General features: G+C 28.8%; 2 protein-coding genes across 2 annotated transcripts in view; one reads left to right on the top strand and one right to left on the bottom strand.

Moving 5' to 3' along the window:
- The window catches only part of LOC111630008 (galactokinase-like), a 20272-nt gene extending 16289 nt beyond the window's left edge, over nucleotides 1-3983 (bottom strand). Inside the window, exons 1-3 of the mRNA XM_023374000.1 lie at nucleotides 3303-3983; nucleotides 2712-2901; nucleotides 2375-2565 (exon numbers count right to left, since the gene is read on the bottom strand). Coding sequence (XP_023229768.1) covers nucleotides 2375-2565; nucleotides 2712-2901; nucleotides 3303-3464 — 543 coding nt within the window. The 5' untranslated portion in view covers nucleotides 3465-3983. The remainder of the gene's footprint in view (nucleotides 1-2374; nucleotides 2566-2711; nucleotides 2902-3302) is intronic.
- Nucleotides 3984-4312: 329 nt separating this feature from the next.
- On the top strand, nucleotides 4313-23305 carry LOC111630007. Its single transcript, XM_023373999.1, has 9 exons — nucleotides 4313-4428; nucleotides 9120-9245; nucleotides 13602-13727; nucleotides 13825-14134; nucleotides 14466-14725; nucleotides 16704-16829; nucleotides 16951-17175; nucleotides 17252-18070; nucleotides 21781-23305. The coding sequence occupies exons 2-9, from the start codon at nucleotides 9152-9154 to the stop codon at nucleotides 23124-23126; spliced, it is 3306 nt and encodes a 1101-aa protein (XP_023229767.1). The 5' UTR covers nucleotides 4313-4428; nucleotides 9120-9151; the 3' UTR covers nucleotides 23127-23305.
- Nucleotides 23306-25777: the final 2472 nt, after the last annotated feature.

Here is a 25777-nt window from a genome sequence, read left to right as displayed (position 1 = left end):
CAGACGATAATAAACTCAACTTACTAGCCTAAAATCTCCGTAGCGTGTTGCCAGGCGGCAGAAAGCATATATATAATTATAATAAAGTTACAATAAATTAAGTTAATATATAATTATATATACAGTACCTAATTTATATATAATTAATATATAATTATATGTACAGTACCTAATTTATATATAATTTATATATAATACTAAACAGACGATAGCAAACTCAATTTAGCCGCTCCGTAGCGTGGCGCAGGGTCGGAGGAAAGTAGTTCGGCTGCTCATCCACTATTGGTCCAGACTCTATCAATCTTGTCGCGAAACGACGTTATAGGAGGTACGTTATACGAAAGTTGCTACAATTTTTTCGCTACGTTATAGGAATTGTCGTTATAGGAACGTACGTTATAGGGGGGTCGACTGTACCTAATTAATATATAATTAATATATAATTATATGTACAGTACCTAATTTATATATAATACTGTACAGACAATAGCAAACTCAATTTAGCTGCTCTGTAGCGTGGCGCAGGGCAGAGGAAAGTAGTTCGGCTGCTCATCCACTATTGGTCCAGATTCTATCAATCTTGTTGCAAAACAAGTCAGTGATGATGTTTTAGGAGCTCCTTTAAACGAATGTTGCTGCAATTTTTTTGCTACGTTATAGGAATGCACGTTATAGGGGGGTCGACTGTATATAATTATAATAAAGTTACAATAAATTAATATATAATTATATATACGGTACCTAATTTGTATATAATTATATGTACAGACGATACTAAACTCAATTTACCCGCCTAAACTGTCCTTAGCATGGCGCTGGACGGCGGAAAGTAGTTTGGCTGCCCGATGTCGTTTTACGTAATTACAGGAGTTTTTTTATCATTGTTTATGGATACTGCCACAATTTTTTCGCTGTCTTATAGGAATCGTAATTATAGGAACCCGTCTTATATGGCAGTGTTCCGCAACCTTTTTCTTCTTGCGGCACACCCATGACTCACCCACGGCACACCAAAATGTTATTCCCCTCAAAAACATATGATATTCTACTATTAATAGAATTACGCAATGCCATTAACTTATTATTATTGTTATTAAACAGACATCAACACCTACCTGTGAGCAAATTAATTTTACATATAAATTTTTTAGAATACATAAAAATGCGTGGCTTGTAATAAAAATAAACAAACATCATCTTATTTCATCAGTGCTGCGGCAGAGAATGAAATACAAGCATAAGAAACACAACAACTGTGATAAAAATATATAAATAAAACTTGAAATTAACAAAATATATAAAAGTTTACGTCACACCTTTCACCATGTGACTGCACACCCGTTGCGGAACACTGTTATAGGGGGATCTACTGTATAGTCATTTTTTTTTTTGTTTTAGTTTTCTGTTGCTTTTCATTTGCCTTTTACAATTCATGATTAATAAAAATAATAAAATTTTACTTACAAATTAAATTCAGAAGAAATTTAACAAAGTTATAAACCATGGCACCGCGAATGTCTAGATCTGGCCTAGTACACCGATACCACTTGTTCATAGATGGCGCGTATAATTGAATTAAGTCAAGCAAAATTTCGAATTGGACGTATTCTAAAGCAGACATATACTGAGGTACCACTGTATATTCTTTCCAAGAGTTCTGTGAATATTAATATTTAAAAATTTATAATGTTCTAATTTAATTTTAATTTATATTATTATATTTTCTATTCTTTTTAAGTTGTGATGAGTGCCTGAAGACACCCTTTTCAGTTTACTAATATTTACTAACACTAGTTTTCAGTAAGACTGAAAACTAGTGTTAGTAAATATTTGTGGTTGCTGGATTTTTAGTTTTTGTTGTTTCATTAATCATCCAATTGAACCATTCCCATCTTTCTTGTATATGCTATGAATTGTGGTATAGCAATAAAACTTCAAAGTTGAATAATAATCAACTCCAATGTTTGATGCTGGTGCCATGCTGCACCAACTACACTGACCACAGTTTGTCTATAAATCATTGTATTGTCTTATTAACTAGTTAGTAACCTTGAAACTCCATTGCCATTGGACCATAAACTGGTCTTTATACACTAGCTGTTACAGATGATCTGTAACTTTTCCAGATGTTGAGAGATTTTATTTAAAAAGTAACTTTTATATTTTTAATTACAATATGATAAATAAAATTGTGTGTGGCACCATCTATTATGAGATTTTGTTATAAAAATTTTTATATTTTTAATTATTGTTGAATGGCAAAAACTTTAATTTTNTTTTCTGTAAACTATATTTAAAATAATTAAGTAATTTCAAGACATTTTAGTAATTATATTTTCAATTTATATTGTTATAATATATTTATTTCTCTCATTGATTTTGAAAGTTTATTATTTAAAAATGTTATATCAAAAATAACAAAAGCAAATAACTTTTCATCTGATGGTTCATTACTCAATGCTTCTAAAAACATATAAGTTGCAACTTCTAAAGCAGCAGAACTGGATAGACCACCACCAGTTGGCACAGTTGAAATAATAACAGCATCAAAAGAATAAATTGTACCTGTTAAAAGTTAAAAAAACTATCAAACTTTTTCAAAAAAGTTAAAAAACTATCAAACTAAACAAATTTTTTATACCAATTCTTTTCAATATTACAAAAATGAATAGCTTAAGTTTGCTATTTTATTGAAAAAATTGCTACATTACCTGTAAAATTTGAGATAACACCTTTTACATAATTTGCCCAAGACGGTTTACCACGGTTTAATGGATTACCAATTGATGGAATTTTAAAAGCTATAAATTTCGGATCGTCAGCTTCTTCACATAAAGTTAATATTTGGCAAAATCCAGTATTTGTTTTTTGTCCAATAATTAAAGTTCCCAATGGAAGAGCCTGTAGGGTATTTAATAAACAGCATTAGTAGAATTTGATATTTAATAAATAGTATTAGTTTATTATAAATTTCAAGTAGTGAAGTAAATTGCAAGTATAATATAAAACAAATAATATAAATATATCATTTCAAATTATTTTTTAAATATAATTTTTAAATAATATAAAGTCTCAATGTTGATTATTATTTTAATCGTATGAAATATACATTTATTACTTTAAAACTGATTAAGCGCAACATGTACAAAAATTAAAATGCATTCATTGATATTTTTAATGTAATTAAGTAAGTGTTAACATGGGAGAAAAACTTTTAAACACGACATAAATCAACTCCACCCATTTTAATTTGTAATTCTAATATAATATAACCAGAATATTCAGAATAAATAAAAAATAACCATAGGCAATACAAATCCGTCGTTATAATCCACATGTTCTCCAATCAAATTGACCCTTCCAGGGGCATATCCACCACAAACGGGATGGCTATTAAACTGTTTCCTAAATGCTTTTGTGGCTTCATCGATTAAATCTTTTAATGATCTTCCACACACATTCATATTTACGGATTATAAACGAGATCTTTAAATACGAATAAAAGATAATTCATTTAAGTTCCCTAAAAATATATATCTTTTATCAAACGTTTGTTTATCTCGATTCTCTCTCTGTGACGACACAATTACATACACCAATAATTTTGTTCTATTCCTTCTGTTTATTTTATTTTTATATACAATGAGATAATTATATTAACAAATGTACTAGTGTACACATGGTCTAGAACGTTGAAACTAACGGACTTCGCAGTACATGTAGATGCTCCGGCGCGATTTCAGCCAGCACCGGCAATTGAATCCGCTATTCTAATTAATCCCAATACTCCCCGAATCTATAATGTCAGCCTTCTATTATGTATCGTTAATTAATATATATTTTGCTTAGTCGGACTCTTTTTTATTGCCGTAGTGTATTATCGTGTCATTGTGGGCTAAAATGAATTATTAATTAATAAAGGTAGTGTCTTTTGAGTACAAAAAACGAAGAAAATTCAATTTATTCTTCATAGCGCAGCACTTCCAGACACCTGATGACTGAAATCGGTAGATATTATCCTACATTTCCCATAGATTTCGCATAAATTTCGTAGATTTAAAATTCTAATCAAACGATATAATTTTTATATATTATTTTATATAATAAAATAAATTGTTTTTATGCGTATATACTATTGTGAATATTTACAAAAAGTAAAAAAAAATAATAAAATAAATTTATTTTTTTCAAAAACAAATAGTAAAGTGGTAAATGTTTATGATCCCTTTATCACGCGTTTTTTCTTAATTTTCTTTTTAAAGAGACAGATAGAATTTTATGATCGGACGATATTTTGTTTCTGCCATCTAGCGTTCGTTTTTCGGTGAAAACAGACTATTCCTAGGTGGCGTTGAACGGAGATCGAGCGTCGGTTTGTGTTCTGCTGCGTGGGGTTGCAAGAAAAATTCAATGTCATGGTGTTTACAGGTTTGAATTTTTGTATTTGTTATCATATGATGGGTGGGTGTCGATCCACGTGAGACAGAAGGGACATATCTCCCCAATATTTATACAAATTGGCACCGATGCATTCTTATTAGGAATTCTAGTGGTTATTACAGTAGATGCCACTTAATTCGATCACTGGAATCCAATTGAAATGATAACAATATCCGGATGTTTTTGAAAAGAGCTAATGTGTTTTACCTTTCTAGTGAGCTGTAAGAAGCAGAGAAGAAAGGCATCTGAACATGTTGCTGATAACTGATAATGATTGCATGTTATCACTTATTGTCAGTCTTAATCAGTGCTTTAAATGTTAAATTTTAATCATTGTTTGCTCATAGTTAAGTATTAAAAATTTGCTGTAATTTCTTACTTCACTTAAGGCTGGTTTATAGCAGGCTCCAGCAAACAACTCTAAAATTCCAGCAACACCAGCAGCACGGAGTTCACTTTGTCACTGCTTCTTCAGATGCCAAACTCTAGACTACATTTAAAACTATCACTTTATTTTAAAAAATTAAGTACAATAGTTGTTTTACTATTCGGTACTAAAAATACTTGATCATTACTATTCAGACCCATTTCAGAACTAGTTTTTTCTTAATTTATTCATTTTATTTATTACAGCTTTATTGCAAAATCATATGTTTGCACAAATTGATATTTAGTAATTTGGGATAAAAAGTTTGCAACTAAATATTCATTCAATAGTAACTTCTTGTCAATAACTGGATAATTATTAATAAAATAACAACCTTAAAAATCCAGCAATTGCAAATACTGTATTTACTAACACTAACATTTTCAGTCTTTCTTTTTTCGGTTACTCATCACAAATTAAAAAGAACCGAAAATAGAACGAGCAATTATTTACTGTGATATCGTCACAATGCAAGGCTGCAATTTTTAGTCATATTTTTAACTTATTTCATTTAAAATATATGCTCTCTACCTCAAATTAGTACTGTAGTGTCTTATCCCTGTACATCATACTTTTCCTTTAACAATAAAGTCGTGCTGGTCTTCTATTAACTTAACCACTTTTGGGAGAAAATTTGAATTAAAATAACGTGACTTCTGATTTGCATTGGAAGTTTGTATATAGTTAATCAGAGCTGCCTGTCCCTAAGGTTTCCATATAAAGTTTCCATATATAACTCCATTCTCAAGATTAAGGAAAGAAGGATGACAGTGGGAATTTATAGGTCTACAATTTTTTCAAATTGCAGCCCAATAATATAAACTAAAATGCAATTGAAACAATTTGAATATCAAACATTCACATATTCAATATATTGTTCAATATTTTGAATGTACTGTACAGTGGAATCTCGGTATATGACCTTAATCCATTCCTGATGTTTGGACTTATACCGAATAGGACGTATACTAAACCAACCTTTTCCATAAGAAGTAATGTAAAAATGATTAATCCGTTCTCATGTAAAAAAAATGGCTGGCTTTAAACACCTCGCTTTCCTGGCTAGTTCCTGCTTGATTTTTCATGAGATCAGCATGTATCTTTTTAGCTTTCTCGCAAATAATTGTTTCTGATACACTGTCGCCAGCACCCTGTTTTTTCAGTTATCCAAAGTAAAAGCAATTTCTCAACATGATCTAATGTCTTCGATCTCTGTTTAGAAATTGATTTAACACCTTTCGCAACATTAGCAGATTTAATAATGTCTTTATTTTTCATGATTATCGATATCATCGTTCTCGGAATACAGTATGCAACAGCTAAATCTCAAACACGCATGCCACCTTCATATTTCTCAATAATCTTTTTTGTCAGTTCCATTGTGATTACAGTCGATCCCCTATAAGACTGTAGATACATTCCGTTCTTTATGAATCAATTTTGTAGGAATCACAGCCCGACACGTGTGAAGTTTACGGACTACGGCTGTTTGAAAGGTTTTCTTCCATAAAATTAATCGATTCTAGACTAATCCAACTCAATATTTCCAAAATACGTATATTTTTTTTTTGGAAATAATCTGTATAAACTACGCTATAAACAAAAAATTGTAGGATTACTTACCGAGTGTGTACTATTCGACGTCGCCGTTGCTCAAGCTTGTTTTCATCGCGGAACAGCGCAGCAAACCGCGGCCGCGATTTCTGATGTTATTTTTCTGCAAAAACTTCGTTGAACTTTGGAGACATCATTAATATAAATAATTTTAATCACCGTTGAATAAGAAATGTTTCTTTCACAAGAAATGTATAAAATTACAATGCTCTATTAGACTTATGGTACCTAATTTACATACTGTACAGACGATAGCTCGCCTAAACTGTCCGTAGCGTGGCGCTAGACGGCGGAAAGTATATACAGTAGACCCCCTATAACGCTTAGATACGTTCCATGTTAATTGAATTTTACGTTATAGGAATGATTAAATACATGAGCCAATCGCAGCCCGATAGGTGGGAANTCTTTTAAACAGTATCCAATAATCCAGATAGTGTATTGGATACCCAGGAACAAAAATGGGTACCTGACATTCAGTATTAGTTATGATGCTATTGTTTCTATATCTGTAATCATAATATAAATCAACAGCTTTCCAATAATATCTTTGAAACATTTCCTAATGTAAGTAAAAATTTTAGTATTATATTTATTAGAGATGGATGAATATTATCTGTGAATACTAGAAAGTATTCAAAATTTTGAGATCTTAAATATAACATAATAAAGAAGAAATTTGAATACTGAATACCTGCAATATCACCATATGTAAGACAGTAACTCTTCAGCACCTTCAGTTTAATTTGCAACAAGAAACAAAGCAAATTGAATCCTGAATGTGTTCAAATGTTTATTTCCTTAAATAAAAATATGCAGTAAGTGAGAATGAGAACAATTTTTGATTGATATATTGTAGTTAAGATAAGAGTACCTAAAAAACCTGTTATAAAACTTAAAATCAAAATAGAAAATTTGAAGCTTTATTTCTTAGAATTTAGTAGATTGTTTTTCTTTTGATTTTTTTGTAATTTAATATATTGAAATAAATAAAATATGTTAAATAACAAACATTAAATGAAACTATTAATTGAATGAGTTATATAAGACAATCAAGTTCACTAAGTATTCAGATTTAAATATTTCAGATCTGGTCAGCATTTGAATTGATATTCAAATTTGAAAAAAATATTATTTATCCATCTTTAATATTTATTATATATTGATAATTAACTTTAAATATTTTGTAATAAAATGGCTTGAAAAATTGTCACCAGTAATTATTAAATACAGTTTATAAATGTTTTTTTTTTTTTTTTTAAATAATTTCTAAAATATTAGTATAGNATTTTATTTAAAAAGTAACTTTTATATTTTTAATTACAATATGATAAATAAAATTGTGTGTGGCACCATCTATTATGAGATTTTGTTATAAAAATTTTTATATTTTTAATTATTGTTGAATGGCAAAAACTTTAATTTTGAGGATAGTGATTAATTTCATAAAAAATTGTAAATGCTAATAATGAATAACATCTTCATTAAGTCCAACCCCTCTTGAGATAAGATACATGATATTCATCTATCTCTCACTCCTTGACCTTTAACCATCAAAATTTAATAACATCAATGCCCCTTATACACAATTTAACATGTCAAATTTAATTTCTTAAATTAACTTTATTAATTATCCTGTATTGAGATATTAAGCAAAATAAATGCCAAAACACATACACACAGAATTTTTTGGGTTCAGGAGGGCTTAAAACATGGAAATTTGCAAAAAACTCAGAGGGTCAAATTTATTAAGATTCCAATACTTTTCCACATATTTATTTCTTTATCCTGCTTAATGTTATCAATGTAGAGAGGTTCCAAAGTGATTACAATAAGATTCCACTGTATAGTATTCCACAGAGTATATACAGTATATGTTTAAGTGGACACCCTATATATTTGTATATACATAGTGTCTACCTTAAACATCTGTCCAAGGGCAAAAAAGATATTTCCAGAATTGCACGAGTGTATGTATGTGGTGTATGCTTGTTCTAGAATTAAAACAACTGATACTTAAATATCTCTCCAGTGACAAAAATTAATTCATTTAAAAAATGCTCTGATGATGATAAATTAATACATTCAGTAAAACAAAAAAGAATGTGACAATTGCATAGTAATTCATTCACAGCAGCTCTTCCCAGACAGTGGCTTTCAGAGCGGTTTGGCAACCACTGGATAGGACATCATGGCCACCATGTTCTCCAGACTTCTCCCTCTGGATTTTTTCCTGTACAGTCATTTAAAAGCATCAGTTTATAATGCAAACCCAGCAATGCTGCATGATGGTGAACTAATATTAGGAATATTAGGATTAGTGATATTAGGAATGCTATGTGCCATTCATAACACCACACTCAAATGTCTATACCTTTATATTGCTGCTAAAGGTTTTGAACATGTCACTAACAAACTAAAGCTTACTTTTTGCATGCACAACATGCTTACACTCCTGCAATGCCGAAAGATCCCTTTTGTCCCTAGACAGATGTTTAAGGAAACACACTATATATACAGTATATATATAGTAATATTTTAGAATGTAAAGAATCATTTTAAATATTTTACTAATGATTTGAAAATATTATTTAATACATGTATAATCTTGTAATGTGTATTTATTTGATTTATGTAGATTTCTTATTAAGATGAAAAACATAGAAGTAAATGTTAATGGCTGAAGTTCATGTTATTGGACAACTTATTGGAGCTAGTGGATTTCCCGACAATAGATTATTCTGTAAATGGGGAATACATTACAGTGAGTAATGATGATTATTCTTGAATTTCAAAAATTGCATTTGAAAATTTGATTTGATAAAATTTTACAAAAGTAATAGTAAAAATATAAACTTTCAAGCATTGATTTTTTTTCTATACAACATATTTGAATTAATATTATTCTGTTCCACTAAGATACAATATTATATAATGTTCAGTCCATGTTTTGTGAATTCATCCTAGTTACTCTAGAACAGTGATTCCCAAACTTTTTTGAGCCACTGTCCTTATGGAAGAAACCTGATTTTTGGGCTATTTTAAAATCATTTATGAATCCAATGCCCCCTAACCTATTTTCTTTTGTGTGACTTGGAAATATTCTTAGAAAAACTTTTTTATGAACCTCATACATACCATACATTGTGGGAACCATTAAACACAATGTTTCTTCTTACTAATTTTAACAGAGGAAATGGAAAGGTTGTCAGTGACCCCAACCCTTGCCTATAGTTACTGTTCAGTCCCTGCCTCAAGTGCACACCTGCCTCTCATTTGCTTCTTTTCACCTCCTAGATTTACTTACTGCCCAATTTGGGAATCACTGCTCTAGAATATCTCAGAAAATATTCTATATATCTTAATGTAAAAGATTAATGAAAATAAATAAATTTTAAATACTATTAAATAAAAAGAATTTGTTTAGTAATAAATATCATGACATAATTCATTAAAATTCATGTCAAAATGATTATTAACAGATGTGAAAAATTTTATACTACATATATTTGAATATTATCATTTTATGTTTTATAATTACATATAAATCAAGTCCAGCATATAAACAAATTATACTGCCAGATTTTAATCAGGCTATATTATAAAGATATTACATAATTTAGACTAAAGATAGGTAGTTAAGCCCAGCAGCATTAATGGCTTAACTATCTACCTTTAATCCAAATTATGCCATATTATAGCCTGATTATGTTTTATGTTAATGAAGCTGTTGTTTATATATTTGAACTTAACATTTTACCTTGGTTTGGTACTAGTGTACTGCAGCAGACAGCCAGCATTTCCACTTTATTAAAGGTATGTTTTGGTGTGACCAACTGTAGACTTGAGACAATCATATTGTATTTTTCTGATGCACAATTTGCACAATTAGATTTGATTCTTGACTTGCATAATTTTTTTACAGTCATTCAGATGCATTCATGAATGATTTTAAAATAGCCCAAAAATCAGTCCTCAGTCAGGCACCACTGGAGCATATTTATTGTATTTTTCATATGTTACTGCCATGCAGAAAACTGATTGTTTCATGAGAGAAATGGAAGTGTGTCCTATCAGGCTAGAACAGTTTTCACCTCTGTGGTACTTTGTAAGAAATGGCAACAGTTGAGATTTCAAACATTTCTGTATAGGTATAGACCCTGATTATTTCTTTTGACTTAGTGATGATAGACTTTGAGAGCTCTGTTTTGGTCTAGGCAGCTAGAAAAGAATATATATTAGGAACTTGATCATTGTTTGATTTGCTGTTTGGAGGGTCAGCAACATTGATTGGATAAAGCTTGTTGATCACTACATTCAATTCAAAGTACTTCTCATTATCCAACACCACAAATTTCCCTTGAAAACTGCAGGCAAGCATTTGACACTGCTTTTTTTCAGTGGTTTCTTGTTGAGATGTTAAACAGGCACATTTTACTTTGTGATGGAAGTGATGCCAAACTTGGTCTTCAATGTGTAGCTGACATGTGTCTGACCCAACATAAGCAAGGTGCTTTAACAAATTGAGTTATTTTTCTCAATCACATCAGTCCTAAACTATGGTGACGTCTTGACATTTAATAGTGTGCATGGCCTCAGCCCTTATTTTTGCTTAATTTTTATTTTTTTTAGTGCACTATGTCTAAATAAATTCTGATTTGCAGAATATTACAATGTCTAACTATTATTGGACAGTTTGGATTATAGCTAATTTTCAGAGGATACCAGATTACTGGACATCCTGGATTATTGGGTGCTGATTAATGAACTACTGTACCTTTAAAATGATTTAGAATTTGGAGGAATAGAAAAATTCCTTTCCTCCAAATTCTAAATCATAAAATGAAATATAACTTACTTTATTTGTTTTATTTCTTAGCATATTTGATAAATGCTGGCAATATTTCTATATAAATTTACACAAATAAGTGAAAACTAGTTTTATTTCAAATATATAATTTTATCAAGTTATGAAAAATTTTCAAATCTTTAAAGAGAAATTCAAAAGCTTTTAATGAAGTATTATTAAAATAAGCAAAAATGAAATTCTCTCTTGTGGCTTGATATCTGTCAAGATACACAATATAATTGAATTTCACTCTCAGTGAACCATTATATGAGAAGCTGTCAAATTTATCTATTCTTTAGAGAATTTTAATCCACTAATAGGTTATGTCACTTCAACTACTTGTTATACTATTGTAGTCTCTTTTATTCGTCATTTAACATTTTGATTTTTACAATTGACAAACCATCTAATATAATTTAATTTAAAAAACAATGAATAAATCAGCAAAATAAATAAAGCTTAGCACCACGATGTAAGAATACAACACACTATTGTTTGTTTAGGTCAATCAAAGAAACACTTTCAGCATTTCTCAAACCATCTTTAATTAATATATAAAAAACAGTATTTGGTGGATTATTGGGTGCTGGGATTTCAACATTTAAAATATTCAAAAATACAATAAATTAACATTAGGGATTGCATTACAAGTGATTTCAATAAAATTAGAAGATGTAATAATTTTCACTGGACTACTTATAAATATTTATTTGTGTACACTTTCACATATATTTATATTTTTATATATTAAAAAAATTTACTTAAGTATTCTNATTTAATAAATTAAGGGGGTCGGAAATCGCAATTAAATTTTTAATTTTTTAAAAATATTTAAAAATATACCGCCAGCTAGTATTCACCCTACTTTAAACCCTTGTCCTCCCGAGACGTCTATGAGAATGTCCCGGGAAATCCAACATCAGATATTCTCAAGGTTATCCAGCTGTGTAAACAATGAATGACTTATCAGTGTCAAATTTCGCAGAAAGGCAAGACAATGGAAAATAAAGTTTGAAGCTTTTTTTTCAAAATTAACAATTTCTTTCGTTTTATTTTTTTCAGTTTTAAGTATTTTTTATGTTTAATTAAAAATTCCGTTAAAAAAATTTGTATTGCAAGTGGTTAAAGACATAGAAGTGTCTAATTTATTTATTTAAACTGTAAAACTAGTTTACATTATTTATCTTTTAAACTATTACTTCATAGTTTTTTGCAATTTTTAAAGTATTATGTTATAATGCTATTCTGGATAGTTTGGCAATTTGTTTCTTAGCCTGTAATGCCTAGAACAGAATAGTGATTCTTGTTAAATAACACTTTAATCAACAAAATGGAACACATTTATTTGAATGTGAGTGCTTGCACTGGTCACTTTTTAATCGTAGCAACAATAAAATTACAGTATGCTGCTCTATTTTCCAAAATAGATGGAAGAGAAATCATAGTAATTGTTTAGTTTCCACTCACTGATGAGTCAGCATCTAAACAATCATTAGTATACTAATTTTTCATTTGGAGTGAAAACTTAAAAATGACTGGTAATTTACCAGTAAACCAGTAATGTTTTGAAAATTTACCATTTTATAGGTAATAAAAAAGTCAGTAAGTTTTTAACCTTTAATATACATGCATAATGAATTTAATCATTAACAAATGTAAATGCAATATTACATCCACAACACACCGTAACTTCTAAAACTTACTTCCAACTTAAACCAAAAACAGTGCTTACATCGATTTTATCGTCTTTCACTAATGTTTTCGAACCGAAAGGTTCGAAAACATTAATATTTTTCGTTAATATACTTTAACATTAATATAATTATTAGCATTAAATTCACTAACGTTTTTGAATCGAAATGTTCAAAAACGTTAGTGAAAGACAATAAAGTCGATGTAAGCACTGTTTTTGGTTTAAGTTGGAAGTAAGTTTTAAATGTAAATGCATAACAAATTTAGAGTAATAAGACACTATTTATAGACCAGAGTTTAAATTAGGATTTCAAACTCATCTGCCAAATGATCAACATGCTAAAAATGTTATATGTATATAATTGCATAACAAATGTAAAAATTTACAATATTAAAAATTAAATTGTTTACACATTAAAACTTTAAACTTCACAATATAACAAAATATTTATTACAATATAATTATGTATTTAGCATTACAAGGATTTCAAATTGTTTTATTATGAATGTTTATTATAAGTTTTTTGTTATTGATGTTTTTAATTTTAATAAATTAATTTAAAAATAATTTTACTTCAGATGGAGGATGGAAAGTTCTAGAAGGTTTAACAGAAGGACAAACTCAAATTGATAATCCACAAAATGAAGATACTGCTTACTGGTGTCATCCTATAGATATTCACTTTGCTACTAGGGGGCTTCAAGGTTTGGAAAATAAAAATTAATTCAAATAAATGTCAATTTATATTTTATATTAGAAGATAAACTGTTTTCTTAAATTTTATACTATTTTTTTATATAGGCTGGCCAAAATTTCATTTTCAAGTTTGGCATCAAGATAGTTATGGTCGTGTTGAACTCTGGGGATATGGCTTCTGTCATGTACCAACTTCACCTGGATTTCATCAATTAGAATGTGTTACATGGCGTCCAACTGGTTCTATTCATGAAGAAATAAGTCATTTTTTTCTTGGTGGTGGTTTAGAATTAAAACATTCTGATATCATTTATAATGGTTTAGATCGCTATCATTTACAAACAGTAGCTATGGGTAAGGTGCATTTGGAGATAAATATCTTAGTAAGAAATTTTGCAAAATATGGAGTTGAAATGTAATTTTTAAAACACAACATATTTGTTAACAATGTTTAATTTACATTGTATTTATTATTCACAATCTTTTCTACATTTGAAATTGATTATATGGTGGATTTTTATACTTAAAGGACATAGTTTTACAAATGAAAATACTTCATTATATTATAATATCACAGCTCCATATAAAGAAAATGCTACAGAATTAAATTATGAAAATATAACTTTAAATGATACATTATATAACAATACACTAATCTTTGTCAATGTGACAATTGATACTGAAAATTACACAGCATTATATAATGAAACTCCATTTTCAAATGAAAGCTTTTCATTTAATTCTAGTTTTGAAGAAAATTCAACTGGATTTAGTTTTGAAAGTAGCACAATAGATTCAAAAGTTGAAGAAACTCAGGAAAAATCTACATTTCCTACTTGCAGTTGTGATTTAACTGCTTTTAGTTGTGATGTTAATTGTTGTTGTGATGAAGATTGTAATGAAATAGATAAAAGTTCATTTACTGAATGTGCATCTTCTGAATTAAATGAAGTAGAAGAAAAATACTGTGTTTCTAAAGAAACTGTTTATGTTGATAATATTAAAAGTGAAAAATTAATAGAAAGAAATGGCTTATTATGTATTATTAAAGATAATTTTGAGGAACGACATAAATATTTGGATCAATCCAGTATAGGATCTATAGAAGAATTTAAAAAAAAAGTACCACATCAAAGTTATTCATGGGTGTTAAATATACATAATAATGAAGAGAACTTTGAAGACAGATTTAAAGCTGGAAAACCTGTGTATATAATCTCAAGGAATGAAAATAAAATTAAACAATGGTGTAAGTAAAAATTTTAGTATTATATTTATTAGAGATGGATGAATATTATCTGTGAATACTAGAAAGTATTCAAAATTTTGAGATCTTAAATGTAACATAATAAAGAAGAAATTTGAATACTGNTCATCTTATCTTTATAATCTAAATATAATTATCATTTTAAATAAAATAAAACTTATTGTTATATTAAATTATATTTAAAAATATATGACAATGATTAATTACTTTCTAAATCTTGCATTGTTGCATCCCGAAGAGAGGTTTTACCAATTATCTTTACTGCATCCTCACAACATTGTCGTCTTTCAGGATATTCACTACCAGTTAATACATGATGAACATTAGAATTTGTTATCAACACTTGCACATCTGGATCAATGAAAGGAACTAAGGTTGATTCCACCACCATTTAATTTTAGGTATCAGTTTATCTTTATANATTGTTTATGGATACTGCCACAATTTTTTCGCTGTCTTATAGGAATCGTAATTATAGGAACCCGTCTTATATGGCAGTGTTCCGCAACCTTTTTCTTCTTGCGGCACACCCATGACTCACCCACGGCACACCAAAATGTTATTCCCCTCAAAAACATATGATATTCTACTATTAATAGAATTACGCAATGCCATTAACTTATTATTATTGTTATTAAACAGACATCAACACCTACCTGTGAGCAAATTAATTTTACATATAAATTTTTTAGAATACATAAAAATGCGTGGCTTGTAATAAAAATAAACAAACATCATCTTATTTCATCAGTGCTGCGGCAGAGAATGAAATACAAGCATAAGAAACACAACAACTGTGATAAAAATATATAAATAAAACTTGAAATTAACAAAATATATAAAAGTTTACGTCACACCTTTCACCATGTGACTGCACACCCGTTGCGGAACACTGTTATAGGGGGATCTACTGTATAGTCATTTTTTTTTTTGTTTTAGTTTTCTGTTGCTTTTCATTTGCCTTTTACAATTCATGATTAATAAAAATAATAAAATTTTACTTACAAATTAAATTNAATTTACCATTTTATAGGTAATAAAAAAGTCAGTAAGTTTTTAACCTTTAATATACATGCATAATGAATTTAATCATTAACAAATGTAAATGCAATATTACATCCACAACACACCGTAACTTCTAAAACTTACTTCCAACTTAAACCAAAAACAGTGCTTACATCGATTTTATCGTCTTTCACTAATGTTTTCGAACCGAAAGGTTCGAAAACATTAATATTTTTCGTTAATATACTTTAACATTAATATAATTATTAGCATTAAATTCACTAACGTTTTTGAATCGAAATGTTCAAAAACGTTAGTGAAAGACAATAAAGTCGATGTAAGCACTGTTTTTGGTTTAAGTTGGAAGTAAGTTTTAAATGTAAATGCATAACAAATTTAGAGTAATAAGACACTATTTATAGACCAGAGTTTAAATTAGGATTTCAAACTCATCTGCCAAATGATCAACATGCTAAAAATGTTATATGTATATAATTGCATAACAAATGTAAAAATTTACAATATTAAAAATTAAATTGTTTACACATTAAAACTTTAAACTTCACAATATAACAAAATATTTATTACAATATAATTATGTATTTAGCATTACAAGGATTTCAAATTGTTTTATTATGAATGTTTATTATAAGTTTTTTGTTATTGATGTTTTTAATTTTAATAAATTAATTTAAAAATAATTTTACTTCAGATGGAGGATGGAAAGTTCTAGAAGGTTTAACAGAAGGACAAACTCAAATTGATAATCCACAAAATGAAGATACTGCTTACTGGTGTCATCCTATAGATATTCACTTTGCTACTAGGGGGCTTCAAGGTTTGGAAAATAAAAATTAATTCAAATAAATGTCAATTTATATTTTATATTAGAAGATAAACTGTTTTCTTAAATTTTATACTATTTTTTTATATAGGCTGGCCAAAATTTCATTTTCAAGTTTGGCATCAAGATAGTTATGGTCGTGTTGAACTCTGGGGATATGGCTTCTGTCATGTACCAACTTCACCTGGATTTCATCAATTAGAATGTGTTACATGGCGTCCAACTGGTTCTATTCATGAAGAAATAAGTCATTTTTTTCTTGGTGGTGGTTTAGAATTAAAACATTCTGATATCATTTATAATGGTTTAGATCGCTATCATTTACAAACAGTAGCTATGGGTAAGGTGCATTTGGAGATAAATATCTTAGTAAGAAATTTTGCAAAATATGGAGTTGAAATGTAATTTTTAAAACACAACATATTTGTTAACAATGTTTAATTTACATTGTATTTATTATTCACAATCTTTTCTACATTTGAAATTGATTATATGGTGGATTTTTATACTTAAAGGACATAGTTTTACAAATGAAAATACTTCATTATATTATAATATCACAGCTCCATATAAAGAAAATGCTACAGAATTAAATTATGAAAATATAACTTTAAATGATACATTATATAACAATACACTAATCTTTGTCAATGTGACAATTGATACTGAAAATTACACAGCATTATATAATGAAACTCCATTTTCAAATGAAAGCTTTTCATTTAATTCTAGTTTTGAAGAAAATTCAACTGGATTTAGTTTTGAAAGTAGCACAATAGATTCAAAAGTTGAAGAAACTCAGGAAAAATCTACATTTCCTACTTGCAGTTGTGATTTAACTGCTTTTAGTTGTGATGTTAATTGTTGTTGTGATGAAGATTGTAATGAAATAGATAAAAGTTCATTTACTGAATGTGCATCTTCTGAATTAAATGAAGTAGAAGAAAAATACTGTGTTTCTAAAGAAACTGTTTATGTTGATAATATTAAAAGTGAAAAATTAATAGAAAGAAATGGCTTATTATGTATTATTAAAGATAATTTTGAGGAACGACATAAATATTTGGATCAATCCAGTATAGGATCTATAGAAGAATTTAAAAAAAAAGTACCACATCAAAGTTATTCATGGGTGTTAAATATACATAATAATGAAGAGAACTTTGAAGACAGATTTAAAGCTGGAAAACCTGTGTATATAATCTCAAGGAATGAAAATAAAATTAAACAATGGTGTAAGTAAAAATTTTAGTATTATATTTATTAGAGATGGATGAATATTATCTGTGAATACTAGAAAGTATTCAAAATTTTGAGATCTTAAATGTAACATAATAAAGAAGAAATTTGAATACTGAATACCTGCAATATCACCATATGTAAGACAGTAACTCTTCAGCACCTTCAGTTTAATTTGCAACAAGAAACAAAGCAAATTGAATCCTGAATGTGTTCAAATGTTTATTTCCTTAAATAAAAATATGCAGTAAGTGAGAATGAGAACAATTTTTGATTGATATATTGTAGTTAAGATAAGAGTACCTAAAAAACCTGTTATAAAACTTAAAATCAAAATAGAAAATTTGAAGCTTTATTTCTTAGAATTTAGTAGATTGTTTTTCTTTTGATTTTTTTGTAATTTAATATATTGAAATAAATAAAATATGTTAAATAACAAACATTAAATGAAACTATTAATTGAATGAGTTATATAAGACAATCAAGTTCACTAAGTATTCAGATTTAAATATTTCAGATCTGGTCAGCATTTGAATTGATATTCAAATTTGAAAAAAATATTATTTATCCATCTTTAATATTTATTATATATTGATAATTAACTTTAAATATTTTGTAATAAAATGGCTTGAAAAATTGTCACCAGTAATTATTAAATACAGTTTATAAATGTTTTTTTTTAAATAATTTCTAAAATATTAGTATAGTCATACCTCAGTTTTCGAACATAGTTTGTTACTAAAAGTAGTACTAAAACTAAAACAAATTTTCCCATAATAAACAATATAAAATGGATTAATCTGTTCCTTACCCTCCAATATAAAATTTTTTTTTACTTTTTTAGCTGTATTTATTTCATGCTAAAAATGCTTACAAATGCAATGTAATATTGTATATAATAAGTTTATGTTGTTTAATTTGACTTATGTAGTACCTTTAAAGGCTAATTCTTTGATTCCATTTATATTACATGAATGTCAATTAATGTGATTTTTATTTATTTAATTTAAATTCAACTGCAGTACATACTAAAAAAACAGAAGATAATTTTTCCGCATGCACATTGAAATCTAAATAGCAATGTCATCAATGATTTGTATCTTGATGTCTAATGACTCATGTAATCTCATTGCCACTAACTTCTGAATCAGTAGTCCTGTTGCTGATTAGTTGGGTTATCGACTTTCTTTAACATAGAAAGAATTTTTAAAATATATATAAAAAACAATAATAATTTAATTCTTTTCTAGAGGCCTATTGAAAGTTTTCTAAGAGGCTTGCTAGAAGTTCAGTGTGAGAGACTCTGGGGCCAGCTCTTGGGGCATTTAATACTCTGAGACTTGCAGTTTTTCTGACTTGAAAAATTTGTAGTAATTTACATTTGTGAGATCGAGCACTTGATTTTGTGTGGATTTAAAGAAAAAGTTAAGTGTAATTCTCTGTTGTGATCATTAAGGAAACATTGGGATGAAAAAGGATTGAATGACAACCTGTTCTATCAACAACTGGAAGAGAAATATAACATCCGAGCATTAGATTAAACAACTGGCTGTCAAAGGAGGAAAAAGTCAACTATCCAACAAGTAAATAGAAGGGAATCAAACCAAATATGGTCATGACAGCTCCATATGACGACGTCTTAACATCATCAACAGCTCACTTGTGACAGCACGCCTGCAGATTCGTAGCTAAACATCTGAGATTACCTGATGGGTGATCTCAGATGTTTTTCCAGGCAAAATCGGATAAAAGGGAGGCTAGAACTCGGATTGAGGTGGACTTCAGCAGATGCCATATACCAGCGAACATCTCCAGCCACCCTGTTCCCAGTGGACATTCCCCGAGACCATACGGAGGGACATCTTCACCCAAGGTTCTAACTCATTGTATTCCAGAATGGACACTCTTGGAAGCGACTGCCACAGCTTCCGTTCAGCTCTCAATCTCCATAAGAAGACCGACAACGATCCGACACTACAAGAGGTCAATGAATCTGGTACACTCAGAGGTATTTTGTTAGACTTATATAAACTCTCTTTCTCAAGTAGTGTATATAGAAGCGTAAGAACAGGACGGATGGCCCAAGCGATATACTTGGTCATTTAATTAACTCTTTTGTCATGTTGCTTTAATAGTGTATTGTAATCTTAGGTTTAGCTAGATATTAAATGTATGTTATGTTTATAAACATGACTGCCTGTCATTGCTCAGAACCTATCGACTTGCACACTGACTTCCCCACTCAATAATTTAGACCCTCCTATTGTGAACAAAGGTTGCTTTGTTCACAATTTGCAAGTTAGGACATGTTTAACTTTATCCTAACTGGTGTCAGCATCCTAACGTTGGCAGGATCTCGCAATCCCATTGACAATTCATCGAAGAGCCATCCAGTGATGAGACGGGTTTTACCAACCAATACCGATTAAGTGGTCATTAGGGATTGCCCCTTGGCCCCTGGCTAATCTCACACATTTTATAATTCATTAGAATGAATGTTCAATCAAAAACAGCTAAATAGATTAACAAACATTTTCTGTAATTTAATTATTTTGCTTGTTTATGATTTTTTTCTTTATACATGTGATCTTTTAAACAGTATCCAATAATCCAGATAGTGTATTGGATACCCAGGAACAAAAATGGGTACCTGACATTCAGTATTAGTTATGATGCTATTGTTTCTATATCTGTAATCATAATATAAATCAACAGCTTTCCAATAATATCTTTGAAACATTTCCTAAGAAAAAAAATATCTAGTTAAATTTTTTTGTATTGTATATATAGGGTATGTACATAATATTTTAATTATATTTTTCTCTATTTTAATGAGTCTGTTTCAATTAAAATTAACTAAATCATATTGATACTTGAATGATAAATTTTACATTTATAAGAGAATGTAATGAACGTTAATAATTCATAGTCATTGAAATCTGTAAAAAAAAAATGTAATGCTCTCTCCAAAGATAAATTACTACATGTATATTTTATATACTAGGCATGCTCCATTAAAGAGTCACTGATATGGTACATAACACTGTAAGACTGGTGTCATGAAAATAATATATATTGGTTGCTGCTAATCAGGTTAAATTTATTTAATATGTGGACATTGATGTAATGCAATTTATCTATTCTAACATAATATCTTTATGATTTTTGAAAGGGTAACTGATGTTATCTAAGCTTTTCACTAAAATCTCTGAATAGTAAGATAAGTTGCATAAGTAAAATCACATATTTGAGAGCCATATACAGCACTATTAGTATATACCAGTGTTTCTCAATGGGGCGATATTGCCCTATGTGGGCATTTTTCCATGTTCAGGGGGCAATTAGTAACAATTTATATTTTGGGGACGAAAAACAATTTTCTGGGTGATATAGTAAAACGTTATATTAAAAATAATTAGATATTTTATTCGTTATATTGTACAATAATTAAACAAATAACATTATACTAGTTACTAGTCTATTCAATGCAGCACGAATTTGGCGTTAGCCTTGTCCCTCGGCATCGGAATTTTATAGTGAAGGGGCGATACTACGTAACGGTTTTATTGAAGGGGACGACGATTCGTTAGAGGTTGGGAAACATTGGTATATACTAATAAAATGTTTTTGTCAATTTTAAGAATGTTAAAAGTATTGATTCAATTATATTTTTTATCAATAATAATTTGCATTTTTTCTTATTAAGGGTTACCAGCAAAATCATTTAATGGTGATTGTAAGGCAACGAAAGTATCCCGATACATGATAGACGAGAAAGTCACCTGCCGACAAATCATACATAATAGTAAACAAGCTTGTTTGAAAAATAAATGGTTAAATGCAAGAACTTTTTACAAAGACTTTTATTTTTATATTCATTCTGAATTAAATAATGATCAAATAAATGTAACAAATATAAACTTTACTATATCAAAAAATGAATCTAATTTAGATTTATGTATTTATGGCAATTCTTGTATTCCAGTCACTCCAGCAGAAAACTATATTTGTAGAGATTTTAATGGAATTTCTCAAAATTGTTCTCTGGTTAAGAGAGAGATTCTTTCACCCAAGCCTGGAAATAATGATTTGTGTTTAAATGTAGTTGTAAAGGTTGAATATAATATTATACATGATGGAGTCAATGGAATTCAAGAAGTTATATTTAATTGTGAAACTGATACATTAAACCTTACAAAAGGTATATTTACTCAACAATTTGTTGTGAATTATATATGGAAGAATAACAGAACTGTTTTCAGAAGAAGTGGAAACCCTGGTTACATAATGGGTCAGCCAATATTAGCTGGAAGTTTAGTAAAAACATTTACATCAAAACCTGTTATACTATTAAATTCTGATTCTGACTGGCTTACAATAATGGGTAAACAATCCAATGGTTATTGTTCACCTAAAAATGAAGATAGATTATCTGTTAAATTTGGAGAAAATTTAAGAACTGGTTGTCTTTACAAAATTATTTACAATAATAATAATGCAATGAACTGTTACTATATGCAGAAATTAGTCATGGATGTGTTAAATGGTTTAAATTCACCCGATCACGTGGGAGTTTTTGGAAATGCAGATATTCATAATCTCGGCGACTGGGTCAAAATACATAGAGAAGGAGAGCCTACTTCTGATTCTGATGATCAAAGTGATAATTTGTGTTCAAATATCATTCTTGGGGCAGATATTAAAATTGCTTATGCAAATATAGGATCGTTAGATAATCCACAACCAAAGATAATTGGTATTATTTATCAATACTCAATGCCAGAATATATACATTTGCCATGTTTTGATTCGGCATGTAATAGCATGAATATGCATCTAGTGGAACTGAAAACCTCAGTTTCCTTTTATGATGTATCTAAATCCGTCCATCCCATGTATGCCGAAATCCCAATAATGAAGATTAGTTTTCCTCACGAATTCTTTTATCCTTTTCTTTCTGGATATTCTGGATCTAATGCAAACATGATTTTTTGTAATTTGTTGTTAATTGTATCAATATATTTTATTTGTTTGTTTGTGATTTATCTTTAAATATTAATATGTATGTATATTTAATGAACATCAAAGTATCTGCATATGTCAAGTGCCATTTAGAACATATTTATATTGTTACTTTGCACAAATTTATACAAAGATATTTTACACAAAATACTATACAGTATATGGCAAATTTAATTTTTTAATGAAATGGAAATTTATATGAAACAATGTAATATTTGTATTAAAATAAAGTCACAAATGCATTTTGAAATTTAATCTAGTGACTTAATTTCATTTAAATCATCGCTTTGTAAAAAATACTAAACATTAAAAAAAATATTTGTCACAAATGTATTTATATTTTATATATTAAAAAAATTTACTTAAGTATTCTTTTCAAATATCAAACATGATTCAACTTGCTAGTTAAAGAATTTAACATTTTTATCAAAGATTCATCAATGAAAATCCACCAGTGGTTGGTAATATATAAATATTTAATTCCCAAGAAACTTTACTATTTGCATTTTAGAAGATAAATGTTGTAGCTCTAGTCTTTAATAAAATTTGTTTTCCAATGCCAAACAATTATCAAACAGAAATTTCAGTTGAACATTGCCATTGGAGTACAGTACCTCGTATAGTTTTGTTTTGCACAGGTACTGCATAAAAATTAAATTCCCCATAAATTTGTACTTCTAAGTAGTCCCAGATTGCTTAGAAATTTATGCAACCATTTACAGTTAACAGAAAGATATCAAAATGTATTTAAAACATTCATTATAGTAAAAACATAAAATAACATTATTAGTTCTACATTTCTGAATATACAGAGCTAAATTTTATTATACTATGTTGAGTACATCAATTGAGAAAATACAGGCAAGCCAGAGCATTCACTGTAGTGAATGCACTAGCCCTTGCTAGAAAAAGTAGAGTAAATTGATTATTACAAATATTTCTGTTTTTGTTCTTATTTTTATTTATGATTATCTAAAACAGTTTATCAGTGTACTTAATTTTTTTTAAAAATTATCAAGTACTTAATTTTTAAAATTGAACAATTAAATAGCACTCAATTTTCAATTAAGTTTCAACTCATTCTGTTTACTTTTGTCTGCCAGCTTAAAAGGTGTTTCTCAAAGTGAGTTCTGTAGAATCTTAAGATTCTGCAAAGGGATGAAAATGTATAATGACAGATGTGGTCCTAAATTTGTATGTATGACATTCAAATCTATTCAGATACTGATGCATGAACAATCCATTGCTTCCTCATTACAGAAGCTTTTTAAAAGACAATTGCTGATATTTCTATTTTTGATTTATTTTATCTACTAACAAAGTGTATTTTTAAGGTTAAGGTACCAGAAATTACCACCAAAACTATGCTACAATGCTGTAGCTTAGTTTTGGTGGGGATAAGATATGAGCAAGCACACATCTTATCCCCACCACTTATCAAGCACTCACATCCACAGAAAATTTTTCAGGGGTGCAAATCTTGGGGATAAAAATTTATTGGTGTAATTATTTATTTATTTATTTAATTTTTTGGATTTTTCACGAGTAGATTACAGAATATAATATTGCACCAATACAAAAAGAGAAAGTGTCACATGGTTGAGGGTGTAAGGTTACATATCTCAATCACTTTTATGATTATAATTTGTTGAATTTTTTATTCGATTCCAGGGAGGAGCAAATGTCTCATTTGTTCCCTCTTCAGATGCACGTGTGAGCAAGTAGGGGCTTCTTAGGTTCTTTGTCTCTCTTAGAATTGTGTGTGTTAAAATACATTTTATAATCAGTGTTTCTCAACATATCTCCCATTTGTTAGTGGATTTTATTCTGAAGATGAAAATGAAGATACAGTAGAGCATCGATTATCCTTCCATTCTAGTCAGCAAATTTCAAATGTCCACTAGTGATGTGGCACTACAATATTTGGCTATGTCTTGGCTACTTTAATATTATTTTTGTTAAATTTTTGCGTGTTTTAGCTGGCATCAATGGCTCGACCATTGAAGGGATGCCAGTATTTAAACAAGACTTAATTTTCTAATTATGAGTGGTTGTTTCGTGAGCAATAAAATCATTTAAAAATCATTTTTAATGATACAATAGCGACGATTATTATTTAATAAAAAAAAAAGTTATTAGGCTAAACATCAATGAAAATTCAATGCGAAGTTGGTTAATAGCGATATACTAATAAACTAATTACATGGGATATACTAATATCCTAATATACTATACTAATAATGTATTTTTTTCCTTCTTTTCGGTTATCCGACCAACTTGAGTCTCCAATTGAGTCGGATAATCAATGCTCTACTGTATTAATATACAATGTGATTCCAGTTTCCAAATGATTCTTTTAAATTAATTAAAATTAGCAAGGAAAGCAGGATGTAATCTCATAATTTAATGCAACCAAATCTATACGTTCTTAGCCTAAAACTTTTGATCCTTTGGAGAGATCTGGTGTTTAATCTATTCCCCTAACAAATTAGCAATAAGACATAAAGAATTACAATGTTGGTACCACTTCTAGGAAAGTATTAATTAGAATCGATGAACATAAATAATCAACTATTTTGAAAAAAATAGAATACTTAATTAGCTATTAAAATTTTTACTTTAGTCCCATTGAGGGGGGAGAATCTTTTCTAGTTCGTGTTTATTGGAAATTATTTTAGGTG

This window comes from Centruroides sculpturatus, unplaced genomic scaffold, assembly GCF_000671375.1.
Source record: "Centruroides sculpturatus isolate CEXI.00-Female unplaced genomic scaffold, Cexi_2.0 scaffold415, whole genome shotgun sequence".
Lineage (NCBI taxonomy): Eukaryota > Metazoa > Arthropoda > Arachnida > Scorpiones > Buthidae > Centruroides > Centruroides sculpturatus.
Note: the sequence above shows the minus strand (reverse complement) of the source record. Positions and strands in the feature narration are given on the sequence as shown.

Coding starts and splice junctions, on each gene's coding strand:
- LOC111630007 (XM_023373999.1), top strand. CDS start 9,152: ATGTTAATGGCTGAAGTTCATGTTATTGGACAACTTATTGGAGCTAGT. Junction 13,728..13,824: donor TGCTACTAGGGGGCTTCAAG/GTTTGGAAAATA, acceptor TTTTTTATATAG/GCTGGCCAAAATTTCATTTT. Junction 18,071..21,780: donor AAATAAAATTAAACAATGGT/GTAAGTAAAAAT, acceptor TTTCTTATTAAG/GGTTACCAGCAAAATCATTT.